Source organism: Lotus japonicus, chromosome 6 (genome assembly GCF_012489685.1).
Source record: "Lotus japonicus ecotype B-129 chromosome 6, LjGifu_v1.2".
Lineage (NCBI taxonomy): Eukaryota > Viridiplantae > Streptophyta > Magnoliopsida > Fabales > Fabaceae > Lotus > Lotus japonicus.
The window spans coordinates 57991597-58014254 of NC_080046.1; the positions used below are offsets into that span (position 1 = coordinate 57991597).

Here is a 22658-nt window from a genome sequence, read left to right on the forward strand (position 1 = left end):
TTCATAAACTTGGTCTCTCTCAATTTTCATATGCATAATGAAGTCATTGAATCTTAATTTTTTAAAAATTATTTCGAGGTTTATGATGAATTTTATATATGATACAATTTAGAATTAAAAAGTAAGAAAAAAATTGCTTAAATTTTGACCAATTTGAAGGATTTTTTATGATTTCGTATTAGGGTCTTAATGTAAACTTAAGCAAAGAAAGCATGTAGAGGAGAAATATTAAGAATTCGTGGTTTTCACATAATAAGAATGGTAGTAGATTATGAACTATTCATGATATGATATTGATAATCTTTGATGTTCATTTAGAATATCTTTCTTCTGTGTAGAAACTATTCTATGTTCTTTACCAAATGAATTTTTTTTTATCTCCTTCCTGTTACTTTTATGATTTTTTCTTTAGTGATGAAAAATACAGAGACAATCTTTTATGGGTGTAACGCCCCGATTTTCGGGTGTCACTTTAGTAACCTATTAAATTAAATATGCAATATTTTCCAAATGAATTTATAAAGCGAGTAATTTTTTTTCCTTTTGTATTGTTTTCAAAACATGTAATGCCTACACCCAACAGTAAATGAAATCTACATCAAGCCTTGACCAAGGCAAGTTCCCGAATGTATGAATGAAAGAACACAACTACAAATCTAACGAATGAAATCAGATCCAACGAGGAATCTGTTATGCCACGACACCCTAATCCGACCTACTCCCTACGATCTCCACACCGAGGAACCGCAAGAAAGCAATGCATCGGAACCTACCCGAATCTCAAATGCAAATTCCTAAAAATTATTAGGCAAGCTTAAACCAATAACGGTAAGCTCTCTAACCCAAGGCTCTAACCTTAAACCCGACTCTACTCTTCATGTCTTCCACTAATCTTCAAGTCTTCAGCTTCGACTCGTGCAAAGGTCAAGTTTCATCGACAGTCTTCCATCGCCTAATAGCGTTAAGCGCCCAAACAACAAGTAGCAAATAGAAAGGGTTAACTCCATGCCATTACCACATATGAAAGAGAAAAGCATGCTATTCAGATATAAGTGCATAACGTGGCACATAAGCTAACAACCTAATTCAAGATAGATGACGACATATATACAACTATATAGATTTAAATCAACTATCAACAACATCAACAATATTTCTACTCAGATATCAGCAACTTAACAACATATATATTAACTCAGATATCAACAACTTAACAATGTAACATTTATTCAGACATCAACTTAACAACATATATACCACAAATAGATAAACTAACAATATAATCCAAGATAGATATCAATAGGAGCAGCAACATAGAATTAGACCAGATATAAACAACTTCAACAACATATCATCAAATCAGTTATCAACCAAAACATCAGAAGCAAATATTATTGCCCTATAATGCAACTATATGCTGCAACCAAAATGGATCGATCAATAATGTCTCGCAAGACGGGACAGAGCGAGGAACGAACTCCACTGAACTATCACCAAATAACGCCCATGAAAGACGGGACAGACGGAGAACGGACTCCCCTGAATGCCACTTAATAACGCCCATGAAAGACGGGACAGTCATGTGAAAATATTCACTCCACTGCCACTTAATAACGCCCATGAAAGACGGGACAGACGGAGAACGGACTCCCCTGAATGTCACTTTATAACGCCTCGAAAGACGGGACAATCTTGTGGGACAAACCCACCTCATCGCCACTTCAAGCAACCCAAAACATCTCATCCAACTCAGTAGTCACTCAAACAACAATCTCAAATCCAATAATCAAATTAACATAATCACATGTTATTCATATTATCAACAAACATAATTCAATTCAATTGCATACCAACTCAGTTCAATGACAGAAACCAGTAAACGGCCGAAGCCTCTCAGAAAACGGAGACACACGTCTCAATAAGTTTACTTGGCCGAAGCCTTCAGAAAACATTTGACACAAGCCTCAGAAACAGTCAATAATAGCAAGCATACAACATTGCAAGCTTAATACTCATAATCCAACGCCAAACAATATAAACATCTTCATCTCAAACACAGGCAGTGCGATAAATACATGCAAGACTCAAAGACGCGCTAAAACTGAGTTACCCTTACCTTAGCCAATTTCTCCACCCAAGCTCAACATCCCAGTCCAATCCAAAATAAAGCTCCCGAACTCAGCAAGTTCCTCGGGCGTCCTCCTCAGTTGTGAAACCTCACCAATTGCTCCAAAGTCTCTTTCCTCAGCTCAACTCGTTCCAAACCTTAAGCAAAGTATAATTGCTTAGTCGCTAAGAAACAATTCAACTAACAACACTATCAAAACCCGAAAAGAAGCTTTTGAAGCTCTAGAGTTCGACATTTAGGCACGAATGGACAATAAGACAGGTTTTCGCTAAAAGGCGCATAACTCGAGCTACAGAACTCGGAATGACACGAAACCAACGCCAAAATTTCGACAATTGAAAGAGCTACGCAATAGCTCAGGTCATAGAGACCCAAAAATTATTTTTGGACACGATACCCTAACAAATAGGTTTCGGCCACTCTCAAAAATAGGGTTTCCGAACTTTTTCTTCGATCTAAATCAATTCCTAGGTATTCTTAGGCGATATCTACGCCAGGGAAACTCTCAGAAAAATTATCGGGCCGAAAACTGTCGCAAGGGTATTTTGGTCAATATTTTTAGCTCGGAAACTCAAAATCAGAATTTCGAAAAACAAATTAGATGGGGTCGACACCAACGATGATTATGACGACTAATCCTACTGACGCTAAGCTCAGTCGAGAGTTTTTTACTCAAAAAGCGGAACCTCAGCATAAAATGGGTTTTTAGTCAGTTTTTTCAGATCTACGGCGACTCGGTGAAAATCCGTACGATCCAACAGTGATTATAGCATGTTGGGTTGCAGTAGAAGATAGTTGGAAAGAAAAATCGAGGAAATCAGACATTTTTACAAAAAGCTCTAAACTTTGAGCACCGAAATAGCTAGAATAAGCCGACAGAAAGCAGAAATAGAAGTAAGATTAAGCATCCTTACCTCTGTGCCTACGCGTAGCTTCTGAAATCAGGACGATCGGGCAAGAATCGGAAAAAGCTCTGCACCCCTCTCTTTCTCTCTCTAGCTCTCGGCCACTTTTTGGTTCCCTTTTTATAGGAGAGGGGAAAATCCGAAAAATCGATATTTCGCGGTTCCGGTCGTTTTGGTACTTTCGTCTGCTGATAAAAATTGAGTATTCGGCGACAAAATGTCGAAACTCAAATCAAGGTTCATCTAATTGAGGAAAACGTCTCAAAGACGGATGAGGAAACTTCCTTCAAGAAAAAGATCACAAACGTCGAAAGAAATGAGGCAATGCGGATGGAAACTTCGTTAGAAGCTCCGAATAGTAAAACTCTTCATTCAGGGTCTTAGTTAAAGTCCCCGAGAAGTTAAAGTCTGGCTTCGACGGACTTCCGGGAAGCGAAACCTAACAAGCGTACAGTCCAGGGTTTTGTATCGGAAAGCTGGTCATGGGAAAAATACTCAGAGGTTCGCATTCTCTCTTTAATTCTAAAATTCTCTTTAACATTGCTCTAGGAGCGGATATATCCTTTTACTAACGCTTTCGCCCCAAGGCGAAAGTGAATAAAGCTCGTGCTATAACCTATAGCGACAATAGTACTATTTTTAGTCGTTTCCTGAACTTTCTCCTTCATAATACTAATCCAAACATCAACCATAAGTCAAGTTTCTCTCACGCTGACACAAAATCCTATGCGTGAGTTGGAAATTAATTATTTATTTAATTCTAAAATCCTGGGTCTTACAATGAGTAGAGAGATTAAGACAATGTTCATTTCCTTCAACATCCTTAAAGGGCTCCCATCAAGCACTATGTATAAATTCTCTTCTAAAAGTCATGTCATTTCATACAAAGAGTTACATTTTTTTATTCAAGAGTTATGTCTCTTCTAATAGTCACGTCTTTTCATACAAAGAGTCACATTCTTTTATTCAAGAGTCACGTCTCTTCACTTAAATTTCAAAACAATATGTTCTTTCATTAAATATTTAATTATTAAATTAGTTACTTAAAACATCACATGAAACATTTCCTACATTTAAGAGAGGAAATATGTGTTTTTTTAATTTTTTGAATAAAATTTAAGGTGACCTCTAATATGCACCACTTTTAGAGTGGTGCAATTTTACACCACTTTTTTACCTGCTATAACAAGTCAACACATCTTTTTTTAAAGAAATTTAATTTATAACAAATTTTTAATGATATTTTTTTAAAAAAAAATGAATGCGTTGACCTGTTATAACCGGTCAAAGTAAGTGGTGTAAAATTGCACCACTCTAGTGGTGCATATTAGGGAGACCCAAAATTTAATATAGTTTTCTTATATTTTTTCATAATTTTCTTATATTTTTTCATTTATCTTTTATTTAATATTTTGATAGTTTTTATGAAAATAATGCATAGAATGATTAAATTAATTAAACCTGTGAAAATATTTCTTTGAAAGCGAGAATTTGAGTGTTATATGTAGAATGATAATGATATTAAAACTTGATTTGCAACAATTAAAATTATGAGGGGCTAGATGTGCTTGGGAAAAATAATAAGGATCAGTTTAATTACATCAATACATTTTTTTGTGTTAACTAAGGTATTTCTGCAGCCAATAATCATGAGACTAATTTCTGACCTGCGCCTTGAGACTAATCTCTCACTTTCATTGTTACCATACTAAGTGGTAAGAGACTAACCAATATGATATACACTAATACATTACACATGCAATCTTAAACCACTCAATAACTTTTTATCGAATTATTAGATTATGAAATCCACTACTGTTCGAGTAAAATCCACTACTCAATAACTTAGTTTGTCATTAAGATACACCAAGATTAATGTCATGCAGGTATTTTAGTATATATGAAAATAAAACTATTTGATTACACACTTCTTTTTAAAATTTTAGGAGATTCAGCACAAATAATACTCTTAATCACCTCAATGCCAATTTGCTTGAAAGATTCATGTTGGTCAGTTTTGTTCACAAAATTCATGGTTTATTGCTGACACAGTTTCATATGCCCCAACTAAAAAACAACATTACAAAAAGAAACCAATCAAAGAGTAATGTCCTTATCAAACAGAACTGCAAACCCATGAAGATCCTATGGAATTCTGCACTCATGAGAATGTGCGCCACTGTGTCTGTTCCTTATGCAAATTTCCAGATTGAGAGGCTCAGGAGAATCCAAATCAAACGGAATCACAAGGTACACTGATGAAAGAAGAGCCAAAGTTCTTCTCAGAACGTTCTTAGTGATAGACTCCAACTTCACTTCACATCCTTGAGACTTAGCCAAGATATCATAAGGATACCCTGACTCAGAACAAGAGTTAAATATTGTAGGACCAATGCAGGTAATGCTGACCACAAATCCCAAACGCCAAATATCCTTGTTGAGAACAAACAATGTGCCATCACTTTGCTCTTGAAAAACAAATGGTTCCCGAACATCATCATCGAAGGACACCAAGAAAGAGTGATCATATGAAAATTGGATTCTAGAAGCCTCATGTTTTTCTCTGACATGAGTGGATAACAATTTGGATGAGGCTACAAAGTTACACTCTGAAATTGGACAGAAACATGGTACATAGATGCATTCCTCTTCATGGTTCTTCTTTTCATTGTAACTCATTGTCTTTTTGCAACCGAAATTTGCATATTGGCATGTTACTTTGATGCACTGCAATACATTCTCAATGGCTCTGCAACGACTGAAGTTAATGGGAGTGAAGCACGTGCCACACAGATTAGCAGAGCATGCAGAGCAAGCAATGTGGCCATTTTTGCACTGAATTGCAACATGAAAAAGAAAATCATCAAATTAGATTTAACATCATGACCTATAGCAAAATCAAAGATTTATGTTACACAATTCAGACAGATTAAAATCTTTTATCTCCAAACCGATCTCTCGTTCTTCAACTCACTAATAAAATTTTGACATATCAATTGAAAATCATTGTAAATTTGTAACTATCGCACCTCTTTTTTCAAATTTTGATTCGTGAGACCTGAAATTGAGACATCATTTGAAGACAGAAGATCTTGATAAAGAGTAAAATCAAGTAGTTTACTTTTTATCATCAAAAGCACAATGTAGATGACAACAACAATTAACCATAGTCAAATTAAATTTCACAAAAATTAAATTAACAACACAACCATTCACAGATAGAGACTGGCTTATTAATAATGATGTGCAAGAAAATAACCTGGAACACTGGAACAGTTAAAGGTTCAGAGCAAATGCTGCAATCAAGCAAGTGAAGGTCGGAAAGTATGCAGTGGTGAATGGACCTTTCCATAACACCAGTTACAGAATCAACAGAGTCTCTACTATCATTTGAAAAAGGTTCATGATGATGATGATGATCAGGGTCTCCATTATTTGGCATCACTTCTCCTACTACTTCATCGTCTGAAGCAAGTTCTTCCATGCTCCTAGCCATGCGTCTTTTGGTGTTGGCTCCACTCCACTCCTTTCATCTCTTTTTAAATATTTTTTTAAGGGACGTCTCTTTTCAAATGTCATCTTTTTTGGTAAAAAAGTAATATAATATAATATAATATTATATTAAAATACAATATAATAACCCAAAAAAATATTAAAATTATATAATGTTACATTATTTCCATAACTACCTTAATTTTTTATGATTTTCAATAAACCTTTCATCACTTTATTATATGTCTTATTAATTAAAAATAGTTATGTAATTAATAGAGAAATAACTATTAATTAGTGTTATTCTAATTTTTAAGATGAGAAAACAATAATATGATTCTAAAAAAATACTTATAAATTAGAGGATTGACTTTTTTTTTTACAGTAAAAGGATTAACTTATATAATGCAAAAGACTAAAGAAAAAAATAAGACTAAAGAAAGATAATAAATAACAAATATATTTAATTTGAAATTACAAAGGTATTCAATTATATTATCATTTATGTGCCAAACAATTATATTATCATTTAACTTTATTTCATCTTTCTTTCAAAAAAAATTATTTCGTTCAAGTTTTTTATTCTATTAAATATATATCATTGAAACTATATAAAATAAAATATATATACCATGCATTAATATTTGTCTAATTTTTTGAATAAAATATGTCTTGAAATAACTTAATTATTTTAAATAAAATTGAAAACTTCATTGTTATTTTGCTTCAAAAGTCAATTCATGTATCGATTTTTTTCCCTCCTTTGACTCTTCATTTCCAAATGCATAATTTTATACTTTTTCATGTATGCTATTTTCTTATATTAATTGACTCTCTTTTCTGGATCCAAAATCAAGGTCGTGTCCAACAAAGTTTTGTGATTTAATACATGTAATTTTTACTTAATCATATTTGAGCCGGAAAAATTCAAAAACTTGACAATCAATTCTTAACCACTTAGCATTTTGTTGCGTCAATCATTTGATTAGAGAAGTGGAGTTTTGTCTTTGGTTGTTCTAACTTACCAACTTAACACTCACATTTTTAAAGAAACTCAGCATTGATCGTCTCCCCAATTGTTAGCTCAAATGATAAGAGTTAGATGACATAAGGGTTGAGGGTATAAAGGGTGTGAAGAGTTCAAGTTTAAATTTTGATGAGAGAATAATTTATTAACATTACTAACAACTAATGTTTGCCTTAAAAAAACATTCACTTGACTGTAAATCTTAATTTTGAGTCTGTCATGACAACAATGAATTATGTGATCATTTAAGCCGAACATGACACTAATTGATTAGTTTTGGTCATTTTATACATCATGTCTATGTAACTTGACTTGCATATAATATAAGTCATGAGTCAACTTTGATTGACACAACTCATTGCAAATTTCAAATTTAACTCTCACATCTCCTAGGTTGAGAGTTTGAACACCAACCAACTAAAATTTTAGTTAGCGAACAACCATTCTAAAAGAAATAAGGAAATCTCATGTGCGCTCATATCTAAGAGTGAGTTCTTACTTTTATGCTTTTTCTCCATTTATATCTAAATATATTATTTTTATATGATACAAAGTTCATAATTTTATGCCTCCACATTAATCTTCTATATGAACACTTGGATGATACTTGTGTATCTTTAGGAAATAATTTAATGAAAAATTGGATAAATAATGAAGCGATAGTTTAATTTGTTTTAAATCATAATTTATTCAATCATGTTTGAGTTGGATACAGCCATTATGAGCAATGAAGATGATTAATTTGAAAAAAATAATTTGTTGGAGCCCTGCTTTTTTTAACCACATACTATCCTAAACAAGGTAATTTGTTCAAGTTCGATAGGACCTCTATAAGCCGCAAAGTTCTTCATACTAAATACTTAAGACAACTACAAAGATACTCGAAATGAGACGCGTGCTTAAGTTATATCAACCTGTGTCGGTTAATCTACATTGCATGTGTTTCGAGACCTAATATAGAAATGAAACTAGAGTGCGAAGAAAACACATGTCAGGTTTTAGAGGCTCGTTTTGTCGTCTTCTCATCCAATCTATTTTCCCTAAGTTGCTTCCAAGAACCCCGAACCTATAGCAACAACATGAGCATCAATGTTAAGAATCAATAAATTAAAAACAATATAAGAGATGTGACTAAAAACTCAAATATTTTAGGTAAAGTTGTGGTGTTTAAATCTCTTAATGATAATTTCTCTTAATCCATTATATAAGATTTCATAGTTTGGGTTGTCTGTCTCTCTTCCCAACAAGTTAGCACTAGTAAATTAATTTAATAAACTTATTAAAATAAATGAATTATCTTCCAAACATTTGGATAAATATTTATGCTGTAAAATCAACTAAAAAAAAAAAACTTTTCAAAACTATAAAACCATAGTGAAAAGAAAATCGAATCAAATTCAAAGCAGAACAAGCAAAACATGTCAGTTTATCAAAGCCTGAGGCTTCATCGTCCTCTCACTCAATCCCTGTTCCCTAAGCTGTTACCCAGAACCAGAACCTATGCAGCAACAACAGCAGTATCAGTGTCACCCCGAAGGATATGCACCGTTTCATGCCATTCAGTAGCACATGCCACCACCACTGTCCCTTCCCCACCAGGTACCTCTTCTTCTCCTCATTTCCCATTTTTCCAACAGTATCACTGGTTTGAATTTTCTGGGTAGCCAGCCAAATGGGTTCATCATATTCATTTTGCTAGTTTTTCTTTTTTCTCACATTATTGTTTGGATTGTTATGTGAAGATGGAGGGGAGCAGATTGTGGATGATGATATCTTTGATGCACCTAGAATGAAAATGTTGAAGCAAAAAATGGACCTTCTTGGCATTAAATTGGACAATACTTGTGTGCCTGCACTCTACCATAACCTGCGTTGTCCAAAGGTATCAATATCATCAACTGTATTCCAATTTGTGCACTATGTATTTGGTTTTCAAGTGGGTTTCTGAATGTTGTTTGTTTTTTATATGCTAGTGCAAAGGTGGGCGTTCGAAGGAGAGGAGTTTGTCTTTTCACATTATCTCTGATTGGTAAGCAAGCATCTTCTATTTGGTTTGAGGGTGTGGTGATTATTGTATGTGTATTTGATTGGAGTTATGTGTTTGGGTAAATGGCTTTTGTAGTGAGTTTGCAATGTGGAGGTGTTTTCGACCTGAATGTGGCTGGGCTGGCCGGGTATGTTTGGTTTCACGTTTGGAATTTACGTTAGACCTCAAAATCATGTTAAACTAGAGGCTACGACATGGAGCTTCTCCATTAACGGGCTTTGGAATGGGATGGCATATTACTTTTACATGACTATGTGGTTGTAGGTTTTTGCAGATGACATGGAGTTGGATGGTAAGGTTTCTGCTAATGCTAAGCCTTATGGACAAACAACTGAGAAGAGCTTAGGATTGGAACCCCTTGGTCCTCAGGTATTCAAATTGTTTTTTTCAATTTTAGTAGGTAGAATTTACTTCCAATTTCTTATAATGAGCTACTTCCTTCTTTTCATAGTTAATTGCCATATGTCTTATTCTAACGAGGTAGAATTAAGAGCACTGAATCACTGATTATTCTCCTAGTACAAAGTACAGAGTAAGCACTCTTATGAGTAGTGAGAGTGGCAAAGCATCATGTTTTCCATTTTAGGTGCTTAGCTTAAGTAAACAAAGGGCTTGTTGTCTAAAGCTTTTAACGTTATTCTTCTATTTCTGAGTGAACATTGTCTCAGTCTCAGTAACAGATGATTGAATTGAAATTTTGAAATAAGGTTCAGCACTATCGGCCTCTCCTTATAGTCAACAGTCAAATTGATTCAATACATACCGCTTTTCTACTTATAGGGCCTATAAACACCTAATAAAAAATAGATGTACCAGTTTACATAACCTGCGGCTTTGTTGATTAATATGTCCTTGTTATAAATTCTATGGAAGTCTAGAAAGCATATGTTGTGACTAATAGTGTGGTCCTAGAATCTCCAATTGCAATCGTGCCACCTAATGAAGCTGGTCAATGACCTTGGTTTTGCCAAGTGTAGCTAGAAAGATAAAGTAATTGTCTTGGATGAATAAATGTATGGCCTTATCAAAGCCAGTTTTGCTCTCTGTCTCCATGTTGTATCAATATATTTCAACTTTTGAGTGTTATTTGGATTATTTGTTTATGATTTTCCTTTTCCCAATTTTAGCTTCTTGCTTACTTTAAGGAGAGGTTGATATCAGAGAAAACTCTAAGCAGAAACGCTGTAAGGCAGCTGTCTGACTCTGATGATAAGGTATTTTTGACAACACTATCATAAAACCTCTAATGAAGATTTTAAGTAAATAGACATGGTTACGAGATGTAGTTTTGGTTTGGATATCAACGTAATGATAGTGGCCTATGAAATAGTTGATGGTGATATAGTGATGGCCAAAGAAATTTATATTGATATTTCATTGATAAATTTTAATTTGGATTGTGCTTTAAAGTTGGTGCTCTGTTGGAAAATTGAATTATTTGCAATTTAACTGGATACTTTCATGAATTAATACTGAAAGAGAAAAGTGGATTATGCCGATTATCATAACTATTGTTGGTTGTTCTCTTAGAAACTAGAGAAAAGTTGCAATGCTTTTTCTTTTTTGAAGTAATCTTTTTCCTTAGTTTTGGTGGATTCAAGATGGTGAAGTGGATGGATTTGGCTCCTCTAAAGTGAGAGAGTCACTTTAGAGGGTAAAGTAAGTCATCTTAACCAATAATAGTGATTAGATACTTTGAAAAGTGAATAAAGCTACTCAATCAATTGTTGTGATGACTTACTTTACCATCTAAAGTGAATTTCTCACTTTAGAGGAGCCGGACCCAAAGTGGATAACGCCAATTATCATAAGTTCATAACTAGTGTTGGTTGTTCTCTTTGCTGCCTTTGTTGTGTTTTACATGGTATATTTTGGAAACATTTTCTATATATGGTTCAGTTTTTGTAACTTAACTAGTTAGTTCTAAAGTTCAGTGTGTATTGCTAAACTTATGCAGAAAGTCATTGCTTTTACTTATAAGCAAAATGGGTTGCTCGTTGGTTGCAAGTACAGAACTGTGGAGAAAAGATTTTGGCAGGTAACGTTTCCAGTTTGAACCATGTTAATATGTGCTTCAAACTTAAGCTACCTCGTAGGATATAATTGTCACTGAAACAACAACAATAGTATATGAATTTGTATAATATAATCTTTGGCGACCATTTCTTTTGGAGGACTACTGTGATAACACCCTAGCTTTGGAGGGCCGAGTAGAGGATTTACTCTAAACAGAAGTGTTTTCATATGAATATAAAATTTTGATAAATAACCTATTGTTCATTCAAATGCTAAATTTTATGTTCAGGGAAAAGGCACAGACAAGGTACTTTATGGAATTGATGACATTAGTCATGCATCTGAAATCATCATTGTAAGTTCTATTGACATATTTTTCCCATCCCTGTTGTATTTTGTTTGGCAATATCCAAATAAAAACTTTAAAAAGAGAATTGAAGATATGTTTACAGTCTGATGATGATAATAGGTTGAGGGAGAAATTGATAAGCTCTCACTTGAGGAGGCTGGCTTTCAAAATTGTGTTAGTGTTCCAGTGGGTGCACCTGGAAAGGTTTCTTTCAAAGATTTGCCACCAAGAGAAAAGGTCTGTGCTATTACTAGAATTTGTTTTCTTTCCCTGTTAATGTTGAGTGGACATTCAGTGTGTCGTGCCGCACTCTCATCTAGAGTACATGTTTCAACCAATCTATTTATCTCTTTAATCGTATTAATTTGTGCATGTTATCTTCATGAAATCAGGACACTGCATATCAATACCTTTGGAACTGCAAAGAGTACTTGGATAAGGTGCATGTATTTGATGTCTTCCCTTTCAGTTCGATCTTTCTAGAGAAGAAGTGACAGCCTAGTAATTTGGTTTCCTCTCTCCGTTCTTCTTTTAGGTAGTTCGCATTATCCTGGCAACTGATAATGATCAACCAGGTCAAGCTTTAGCTGAAGAGCTAGCACGGCGCCTTGGGCATGAAAGGTTAAAAACGTTACACGTTCTGTCATTTGTTTTTCATGCTGTAATGAGGGGGTGCTGAATATAAATGTCGAACTTGAGTGTTGGATGTTCACATTATATGTAGCATGCGCAGCTTGCCCGTAAAACCTATATAGCTTGGTGATTAAGACACAGATATTAATGGTATCTCAACTGCTTAATGCATTAGGCTTAGATTTCATGCCTGCATTGCAGTTTCTGCATGAGATATTAGGTCTGAATAAATCAAGATAGATTCGGAATTTGGAACTCATAATGGTTCTAACTTCTAAGAGTTTATTGGATCTGACATCTGAGGATAGGTTAAACTGTCTGTTTTGTTCACTGGATTTGAGGTTTGTGGATTTGCTCACTTATTTTCACCATTTGTTGATATCATCAGGTGTTGGCGAGTACACTGGCCAAAGAAAGATGAATCCAGCTGTTTCAAAGATGCAAATGAGGTATTACTCAGTTATTATCCTTAACTTTATTCCCTTTGTAGGGCTAGTAAAAACTCAGGCCCCTAGTGGGTTTTGGAGCTTCTTAGACAATGAACTTATCAAGGGCTCTATTAATGACATTTAGCATGTTTGAATCAAGTTCTTTTCCTCATAATCAATTATGACACTTGGAAGTTACTCACATAAGCTTCTCACTAGAATTAATTTTGGCTTTTGAACAATTGTACAAGAATTTCCAAAATGCACGTATAAGGCTTGTATTTTTTGTGCTTCAAATCCAAGCTGTATGCCCTTCATGATATAATACTCAGTTGTGGTTGATGGTTCTAGGTTCTCAAATACATGGGAGCTGATGCTTTGAAGAGAATGGTTGAAAATGCAGAGCCATATACAAGTGCAGACTAGTGAATTCCATTTAAGTGTATGAAAATGGGCATAAACTTAGGAATATGCTTCATCAAGATTGTGTAGTTAGTGTTTATATCTACACGTTTATATCGTAAATTGGTGATTTGTATCAAGTTGATTGTACAGACTGACATTTTTACAACGCATCATTTTTTCATTTATCTGGACAAGTGCGAAAATTTAGTCACGCAGCAAGAGAAAGAAAATTGTAGTTTTTTTTTGAAACCAAGAAAATTGTAGTTGAGTCATCATATTCTTATTATTCTTAATAATCAAATTGGGTATATGCAGCGAGATTTATGCTTGATGAGTGACATGATTTCAATTGTGTTCTTCAAGCTGGAAATCTTTCCACTGAAGCCTTAAGAATACAACTCAGGTTTATTTATAATGGTTGGGTTATGAAATACTAATTTAGTTGTTAGTCTCAAATTTTTATTTGTTGAAAATATTTCACCCCAACTTATTTGAGAAAGAAAATTAAGCAAGTGTTTCTCTAGCCAGAAACTCTCAGTGAATCTTTGTGCTCGGGATTTTCTGCAAGAGGCCTCTTCAACCAGTACTGTGTCATTTGCCAAAACAATAGTAGTTTTTACACTAATATATCCTGGAATGGTATATACCCACAATAGTTTTAGGAGAATGCTGTTTTAGGAGAAAAAAGAAGAGAGATAGCAAATAACAAAGATACTTATCTTTTTGTTTACATGGAGGACAGGCCCTCGACACTACAATGGAATGCAAAATCCGTCTGAGAGGACTGAGCCTTATGGACGTCCTACAACAAGAGACTACGACATTCCACGATAGGGGAATTCAAAACATGAACACCAAAATTAAACACATGAGCATTATTGGCTAAACAATCAGCCACTAACTTGACTTCTATATGGATAACTTGGAATCACACTTCCAAGTGGGGGGAGAAGGCACGATGGATATCCTTCACCAGCTTCAAGTACAAATTCACCAAGATGCAGATAGTTGTCCCAGCCTCCAACGCAATAGTAGAATTACATTTAATGATAACTTTGGAGAAGCCCTTCGCTGAAACTCCACCGTTAGCCTAATGCCCCAAAGCTCGGCCAAAAGCGGAATAAAGGTCCCAAGATTCACCGACTCGTACTGTCGATTCTCCTTTCATATCTCCCATAAGGGTAGTTTTTTTTTTTTTCCAAAAGAATTTAAAATGAGAATAAATAACCTTGGGTGGTAGTGGTAGAGTCACAAGTCACAACTTCTAAGTGGTAGCCTAATCCAGGGTTCGATCCCTCGATGGTGCGTACATAGAAACATTTATTGGAAGAGACCTACTCATTTAACATGATTTCAAATAAGATTATCATTTTGCGCAAGGGAGAGTTTTTTTCCAAGGTAGTTAGTTTTTGGGCCGAAAAAAGCCCAGTATAAAAGCCCACCACCATGTCCTTAATTTGCATTCATTGTTCGAAAACGCATTTATTTTGAAAACTCATCTAACCCCTCTCTCTCTCTCTCTCTCTCTGTCTCGATTCGACCGTTGCAATCTTGTTCCCTCTGATTCCATTGCTTCATCGTTTCACCACTTCAGTTCTTCTGAATTCACATTCCCCATTGATTCCCTCACTCACTCACTCACTCTCCTTCAATTCACGATGCGCAATTCGAAGAACCCAGATCCTTCTTCTTCTTCAGAACGCAAAAACTGGGGCAACATCTTCAACTTACTGGTCCAAATGGTGCGAAACCAGCAAAACCAGCTTCATTCATTCGCCAACCAACACAAGCTCCTCGAAGACCGCTTCAAAATGCAGCACGAAAGATGGCTCTCCGATGTTCGTCTTCACAAGGATCAAATCTCTCAGGTAAATCGCTTTTCTTCAATTTGCCCTAATTTTTCTCCACAGAGAAGAAAAATAAACTTCAATTTTTGATGCTTTCTTTGCGATTTATTTGTAGATGAAGGGGTTTTTGATGTTTGAGGAGAAGAAAGGGTTGCTCGAAGCGGCGAAGGCGGATTTGACGCTGGGTTTCAAGCACAGAGAAGCTTCCATGTTGAAATGGATTTTGGGTCAGTGCCTTTTCTTTGATTAATTGGATAAATGAAAGAAAGTTAGCGCTTTTATGCTTGTAGGATGAACTAGGGTTGTGATTTCTGTTCTTGGTGTTAGGTCCTGAATTTGATGTTATAGTACTTAATGTGTTGTTCTCCCTTGAATGCAGCAGAAAGTTAGGGTTTTTATGCTTGTTGGATGAAATAGGGTTGTGATTTCTGTTCTTGGTGTTGGATCCTGAAGTCGATGTTGTAGTACTTAATGTTCTCCCTGAATGCAGCAGAAAGTTAGGGTTTTTTTTGGCAATTGAACATGGAGGATGCATGGTTCTTTTTGTTATCCTTGTTAGATTGTTTCATAAAATATTGTAGGTTTTTGTTTTGTTACTTCAAAATTCAAATGTTTGGGGTAGGTTTATGTGATCGGTGACTGTAAGACTTGGCTTAGAAGTTGAAATTCTCCTAGTAATCTTGGAAAGGCCCCTGATAATTTTTCTGTTGAAGACGCACAAGACACAACTAACTCCAATAATATATTTCTAGATATTTGCATTTTCTGAATTTGAATAACTTTACACTGTATATTGCTGTAAGAGTTGGCTTTGATGTAGAAATACCTGATTGGCTGATCCCTTTTTTAAAGTTTCTGGATTTTGTACTCTGGATGATGGTGGATGATCATGACACATAGCTTGCTACAGTTTTTTTTTGGGGGGAGGGAGCTGCTTTAAGTTATTTTCAGTTTTTCAAAAGGGAGAGCTTTTAGATTGTTGGAATGTAGGAATTCAAACTATTTGTCTATTTGAAGTTATTCTGACCACATTGTTGGCTTCATAGTTCATATTGGGTTATCTTTTGGTTGCAGAGCATACAGAGGATGAGTTGGTGGATTTTAAAGCTTGTTATGATGAATACCTTTCTCATATATCCTCAGATGAACAAGTATGTTGACTGTCAGAACTCAGAATTGCATATTGCTTGAGTTCTCTGCTACTATTTTTTATGCTTTTCATTATGCTGACCTGTCACTTTATTACAGAACCAAGGAACGGTATTTAAGGATGCTAGTAAGAGGATCAAAGAAACCACAGATAGTGGGAACAAGTCCACTTGCAAAAGTAAAGAAAAGGAGAAATGTTCCAGTGTTATCAAAGATGAGTTGAGCAGGTTAAAAGGTGAATATGAGAAGCTTGCTTTGGAAAAAAATTCTGAGTTATCAGCTCTCTTGGCAGAAAAGAAATTTGTGTGGAATCAATATAATATTATGGAGAAGGACTACAATGATAAATTGAGGAGTAAACAAGCTGAAGTAGAAAAAGCAAATGAGAAGATAAGGGCACTAGTTTCCAGCATGGAGCAACTGCAGTCTGAAAATATTGAAAAGGATAGTGCAATATCACAGCTAGAAAGCAAAGTGGCGGATATGGAGGCTGAAACAAAAAGATTAAACAACCAAATATCAGGACTCTCAGAGGAGTTGGGATCTTTAAGAAAGTGCAGGAACAACCAAGTCGCACCTGTTTTAAAGCGTTGCACAGAAGGAACTAAAACATCTGACTCGGGAACCATTAAGAGCAGCAGGAGAAAAAATGTCACCTTCAACCTTAAAAAAGAAATATGTACTCCTGATGCCGACAGTCCTGCCAAATTATCGGAGAAGGTAAAGCCTGTGCTTTTACTATTTGCTTATCTTCCGAAATTGACTGTTTAATTTTGTTTGCATTATGTTTGGGTGCACTTTTTGCATGTTATGTTTGTACACGTTTGGATACAAACCAAAAAGCACTTATTGGAGCTTGTTTACTGCATTTTTTAGTAGATAAGCCTCAATAAGCCTGTATCCAAACATGCTCCTCCTCTCTTTATTTTTTATAGACAATGATTTAGCGCCAAGGACTTCGTTCTTGGAAACAATGTTTGGGTGGTGGGGGTGGAGAACTGCCTGCTTCTAGAATAGGAAGGGTGTTTGAGATGAAATTTAAGAGAAACATGCTATTGTAGTCTTGAGATAAACCATACTAGCATGCCTTTATTATACTTGTATATTCATTTCTGAAGATTTTTCATTTTCTAATTTAGATAAGAACGCTTTCCTTATTGTTTTTTGAATCTTAATGTCCAGGACAAGAAAAGCCTGAAGAGGAAAGGAGGCTCAGTCCCCGCCTCTGAAACTCCCAAGCTGTTCTCTTCCAGCTTCAAGGTTCCAAAACTAAAGGCCTCTTTAAGGGTAGATGACAGATGACAGCTTCTGTTAATTTTTAGACTGCAGTTAAGAGATGGTTGCCTTGTATATGGTATTTGTATTATGCGCTTTTTATGTAAATTGTGTATTATGTATGAGCTTTCTTTTTGGTGTAGGTTCGTTCATAGTTCTTATGATGAGCTTGTGCGCAAATAGGTTTGAGATTCCACTTTAGGTAAATTATTATGTATCAGCTAGCTAGGGACGAGTTTGGTTGGTAATTCTTCTAACAAAAATAATGGATAGGTTTCTTATTATCATTCTAATGAAGTGGAGCTTGATTTGATGAAGTTGATTTATACTTCTCTCCTGAATGTAACTGGCATTTTACCAAATTTTCCACGAGCTCTCTCTGGCTCTCTCTCTCTCTCACATCAGTAAATAATCTTAGGCATTTGATTCTTAATTCTTTAGACATAAAATTAACTTTTGAACATTCTCTAGATTGTCATGTTTATTTGCACCGCAACCGAAAATCTCAACACCCAAGATTTAACAATTTTTCAAAAACTCAGAATATTGACCTACACCCTTCTCATCTAGAAACTAAAACAAAGAACCCAAAAGAAATCATATCCACATCTTTCCAATGAAGAAGAAGAAAACTCATAAAAACCTAAATGTAATTTTTATACAACATCAAATGAGAAATCAGAAAACCCATGCTCTAAAGCAAAGAGTTTAGCTCATTAAATGTTTTTTTTATAATTTTAATTTTTACTAATCATTTAATTTAATTAACAATTATACACGGGTCAAAAAAAATAAAAAATAATTAATAAATTACACGTGGCGTGCAATGTTATCTATGGTCCCTTGGTTGGTCGAGAATTATCGTGGGAAGAGGCTTTGATGCGTGATATTGGGACTATTCAATTATCCATGGATGTTCCTTATGCTTGAACCTGGTTGCCCGGCACCGATGGTGTTTATTCTGTTCAATCGGCTTATCTTTTATTACAGGAACAGACTATGCTCTCTTCATGAATATTTGGAAGTCTTTTGCACCATCTAATGTGAAAGCCTTTGCTTGGAGGGTACTTTTGGACCGTATTGCATGTAGAGAAAATTTATTGAAGCATCAGGTGATCTCTTCTCCTACTGAGGCTTCTGGTATGCTCGAAGATAGTTGTTGCTTGACAGTGCATCTAAGTATCTGCTTGAATTGCGTCTCTTGCTGAAATGGTTTGGTGGCTTCTCGTGAAGGGTGATTGCTGGTCTTGTGTGACTTTTAAGCCTTCATTTCATACTTGGTGGATTAGGATTCTTGTTGCTGAGGCATCTGATGTTAGAGTTGGAAGTTACTGTTTTGTGTTGGATTTTGTCAATTATGTATTGTTTGGACTTAGTACTTTTGGGGTTAGTACATGGAAGCTACTGCTTTGTGTGGAATTTTTTGTGGGTTTTGGTCCTCTCGAAGTGTCTCCTAGTCTTTATAAATGTGTACTCTTTTTCCTTTACTAGGTTTTTTTAAGGGGGTTTTCCTAGTAAAGTTTAAATGAAGCATTTTTTATAAAGTCTTGCTTTCAGTGGGATCACGTCTTGGGGTTTTCCTAGTGGTTTTTCTTCTTATCTTTCTTGTAGTTATTTTCTCTTGTATTGGATTGAAGTACCCCTTGTACTTCACTTTAATAAAATTTGGCTTATTTAAAAAAAAAATCAATTGAGGACTAATTCCAAAACTTGCTTAAACATAGGGACAATAATTTTTTTTTATGACGAACGGAAATTAAACCAACTTATAAAGGCATACCAATTTGAAAGTTAACCCTTAAATAAGCAATTATAAAAAATCTTATCAACTCGATCATAACCAAAACTTTATTCAAATATTTTATTAATCAGGTCTATCAACTAGTTTGATTTATCATTTAAAATAACAACATGGCGGTGGTAACCCTGGTAGGATAAGTTTGACCACAAGCGCATCGAATATATCATTTAGAAATACAATCTTGGTTGCCGTCTGCGGGTGTTATGCAAAGGCCTAAGCAAATGTTCTCTTCTGTTTATGTAATTTGACATACACAAAAAAAATGTTTAAAATTATCTGCTCATTATTTAATAATTTTGTACATAAAATATAAAGTTAATTATACTATGGTGAACTTACATAGTATAGTATTTCGAATTCTTAAAAGTTAACACAAATCTCAGTTACATAAAACTTATTGACTTTCAAGTAAGATTGTGAATTTTATTTTTCAATTTACATGTGTTTAAAATAGAACGTATAATATGAAAAACGTTATTTTTCTTACCTAAAGATATTATAATAATATTATATAGTATATTACTATAATACATTATTATAAAATATATCTATAATAAATTACAATATAATACATTATATAATATAATATATAATATAATATAATATAATATATTTTAGTATAAAATATAATATAATATATTATATTATATTATATAAACAAATATATTATAATACTATATAATATAATATTCTATAACATATTATATTATAATATTATATTATATTACATTATTACATATTATATTATAAAGTGTTTTTCATATTATACATTCTATTTAAATATATCATCAACCGCTCACTCTCTCAACCTCAAACCTCTCTCAGTAGTAAATCTTAGGGATGTCGGATCTTGAGGCTTCGCTGCGCCCCAAGAGGAAGAAGGTTTGGGTGGACTATTTTGTCAAGTTTAGATGGATCCTAGTCATTTTTGTGGTCCTTCCAATCTCCTTCACCATTTATTTCCTCATATACCTTGGGGATATGAAATCTGAGTGGAAGTCATATAAGACGCGCCAGAAGAAGCATGATGAGAATGTCAAGAAGGTTGTCAAGCGTCTCAAACAGAGGAATCCGTCCAAGGATGGACTTGTCTGCACGGCTCGTAAGCCCTGGGTTGCGGTTGGGATGCGGAATGTGGACTATAAGAGGGCTCGCCATTTTGAAGTGGATCTATCTGCTTTCCGGAACATACTCGAGATCGACCAGGAACGGATGATTGCAAGGGTTGAGCCTCTTGTTAACATGGGGCAGATCACCAGGGTGACTGTGCCGATGAATCTTGCCCTCGCTGTGGTTGGTGACCTGGACGATCTTACTGTTGGTGGCCTCATTAACGGCTACGGGATCGCAGGAAACTCCCACTTGTATGGCATGTTTGCTGATACCGTTGTGGCCTTTGAAGTTGTTCTAGCAAATGGCAGCCTTGTTAGAGCCACCAAGGACAATGAGTACTCTGATCTATTCCATGCTATTCCTTGGTCTCAGGGAACACTTGGGTTTCTTGTTGCTGCTGAGATCAAGCTTATACCCATTAAGGAGTACATGAAGTTGACTTATCAACCTGTTGTTGGTAACCTGCAAGAGATTGCACGAGCATATACTGATTCTTTCTGTCCCAGAGATGGAGACCAGGATAATGAAGAGAAGGTTCCAAACTTTGTTGAAGGAATGGTTTATACACCAACAGAAGCTGTGATGATGACAGGGAGATATGCTTCAAAAGAAGAGGCCAAGAAGAAGGGGAATAAGATTAACAGTGTGGGGTGGTGGTTCAAACCCTGGTTCTATCAACATGCACAGTCAGCACTGAAGAAAGGATTGTTTGTAGAATACATTCCTACTAGAGAATATTATCACAGGCACACAAGGTGTTTGTATTGGGAGGGAAAGCTTATCCTTCCATTTGGTGATCAATTTTGGTTTAGGTTTTTATTTGGCTGGTTGATGCCGCCCAAGATTTCTCTGCTCAAGGCAACTCAAGGTGAAGCTATAAGAAACTATTACCATGACATGCATGTCATCCAGGACATGCTTGTTCCTTTGTATAAGGTGGGAGATGCGATGGAATGGGTTCACCGTGAGATGGAGGTATACCCCATTTGGCTATGCCCACACAAGATGTTCAAGTTGCCAGTCAAGACTATGATCTACCCAGAACCGAGCTTTGAACTGCATCGCAGGCAAGGAGACACACAAACTGCTCAAATGTACACAGATGTTGGAGTTTACTATGCACCAGGTCCAGTTTTAAGGGGTGAGGCATTCGATGGCGCCGAAGCAGTGCGTAGGATGGAGGACTGGTTGATTGAAAATCATGGTTTCCAACCACAGTACGCTGTGTCCGAGCTGTCCGTGAAAAACTTCTGGAAAATGTTTGATGCTTGTTTGTATGAGCATTGTAGGAGGAAGTACAGAGCTGTTGGAACCTTCATGAGTGTGTACTACAAATCTAAGAAAGGCAGGAAGACCGAGAAGGAGGTGCAGGAAGCGGAGCAAGCACACCTTGAAACTGCATATGCAGAAGTTGATCAACCAGTTGATTGATCTTGAATTTGGTTTGTCTGATGGTAGAATTTGTTGCATGTTGTTTTTGAATTTTATCATTTTGCATTTGAATTTTCGGATCTCTGGCTTAGTCCTTAGTTGCTGATTCTGTTTTGGATTCCCTAATGTCTTTCACGAGTTATGTGGACCTAACATGTTGATTTTTACTGGTTGAGACTGAAATTGCTTTGTCGAATCAAGAAATTTCTCTAAAAATAAATATATCATCAACATGTAAATTAAATAATAAAAATTATAATATTACTTCAAAGTTAATCCACGAGTTTTATGTATGTGAGATTTGAGCAATTTTTAAGAATTCACAATACTATATTTTTATTTTTTCATAATACGTTGGTAGATACTATGGAAATTCACCATATTATAATTAACTTTCAATTTTACGTACAAAATAATTAAATCATATGAGCAGATAATTGTAAACATTCTTTTTTGTAGGTCAAGTATGAGAAGCAGAAGATTGTAACACTTGCTTAGGCCCTTGCGTAAACCCCACAGAATGAAAACAAGATTGTATTTCTGCAGGATATACTTGCAGCGCTTGTGGTCAAACTTTACCTATAATACCATGGTTACCACCACCATGTTGTT

At 35.2% G+C, this 22658-nt stretch overlaps 4 protein-coding genes across 4 annotated transcripts; 3 read left to right on the forward strand and 1 right to left on the reverse strand.

Moving 5' to 3' along the window:
- Nucleotides 1-5178: 5178 nt before the first annotated feature.
- Nucleotides 5179-6529, reverse strand: LOC130725639 (E3 ubiquitin-protein ligase SINA-like 7). The gene is made up of 2 exons (XM_057576853.1): nucleotides 6293-6529; nucleotides 5179-5868 (listed from the first exon to the last, which is right to left on the reverse strand). The coding sequence occupies exons 1-2, from the start codon at nucleotides 6527-6529 to the stop codon at nucleotides 5179-5181; spliced, it is 927 nt and encodes a 308-aa protein (XP_057432836.1).
- Nucleotides 6530-8951: 2422 nt separating this feature from the next.
- Nucleotides 8952-13616, forward strand: LOC130723432 (primase homolog protein). The gene is made up of 13 exons (XM_057574478.1): nucleotides 8952-9151; nucleotides 9295-9434; nucleotides 9526-9581; nucleotides 9675-9726; nucleotides 9864-9968; nucleotides 10727-10813; nucleotides 11557-11637; nucleotides 11905-11970; nucleotides 12085-12201; nucleotides 12357-12404; nucleotides 12500-12585; nucleotides 12986-13046; nucleotides 13377-13616. The coding sequence occupies exons 1-13, from the start codon at nucleotides 8971-8973 to the stop codon at nucleotides 13449-13451; spliced, it is 1155 nt and encodes a 384-aa protein (XP_057430461.1). The 5' UTR covers nucleotides 8952-8970; the 3' UTR covers nucleotides 13452-13616.
- Nucleotides 13617-14917: 1301 nt separating this feature from the next.
- On the forward strand, nucleotides 14918-18018 carry LOC130724642 (uncharacterized). The gene is made up of 5 exons (XM_057575921.1): nucleotides 14918-15298; nucleotides 15393-15504; nucleotides 16352-16428; nucleotides 16526-17146; nucleotides 17609-18018. Exons 1-5 carry the CDS (start codon nucleotides 15089-15091, stop codon nucleotides 17726-17728), a joined length of 1140 nt encoding a protein of 379 aa, XP_057431904.1. The 5' UTR covers nucleotides 14918-15088; the 3' UTR covers nucleotides 17729-18018.
- A 2312-nt stretch (nucleotides 18019-20330) lies between these two features.
- On the forward strand, nucleotides 20331-22195 carry LOC130723637 (delta(24)-sterol reductase-like). The gene has a single exon (XM_057574744.1). The coding sequence runs from the start codon at nucleotides 20343-20345 to the stop codon at nucleotides 22044-22046; it is 1704 nt and encodes a 567-aa protein (XP_057430727.1). The 5' UTR covers nucleotides 20331-20342; the 3' UTR covers nucleotides 22047-22195.
- Nucleotides 22196-22658: the final 463 nt, after the last annotated feature.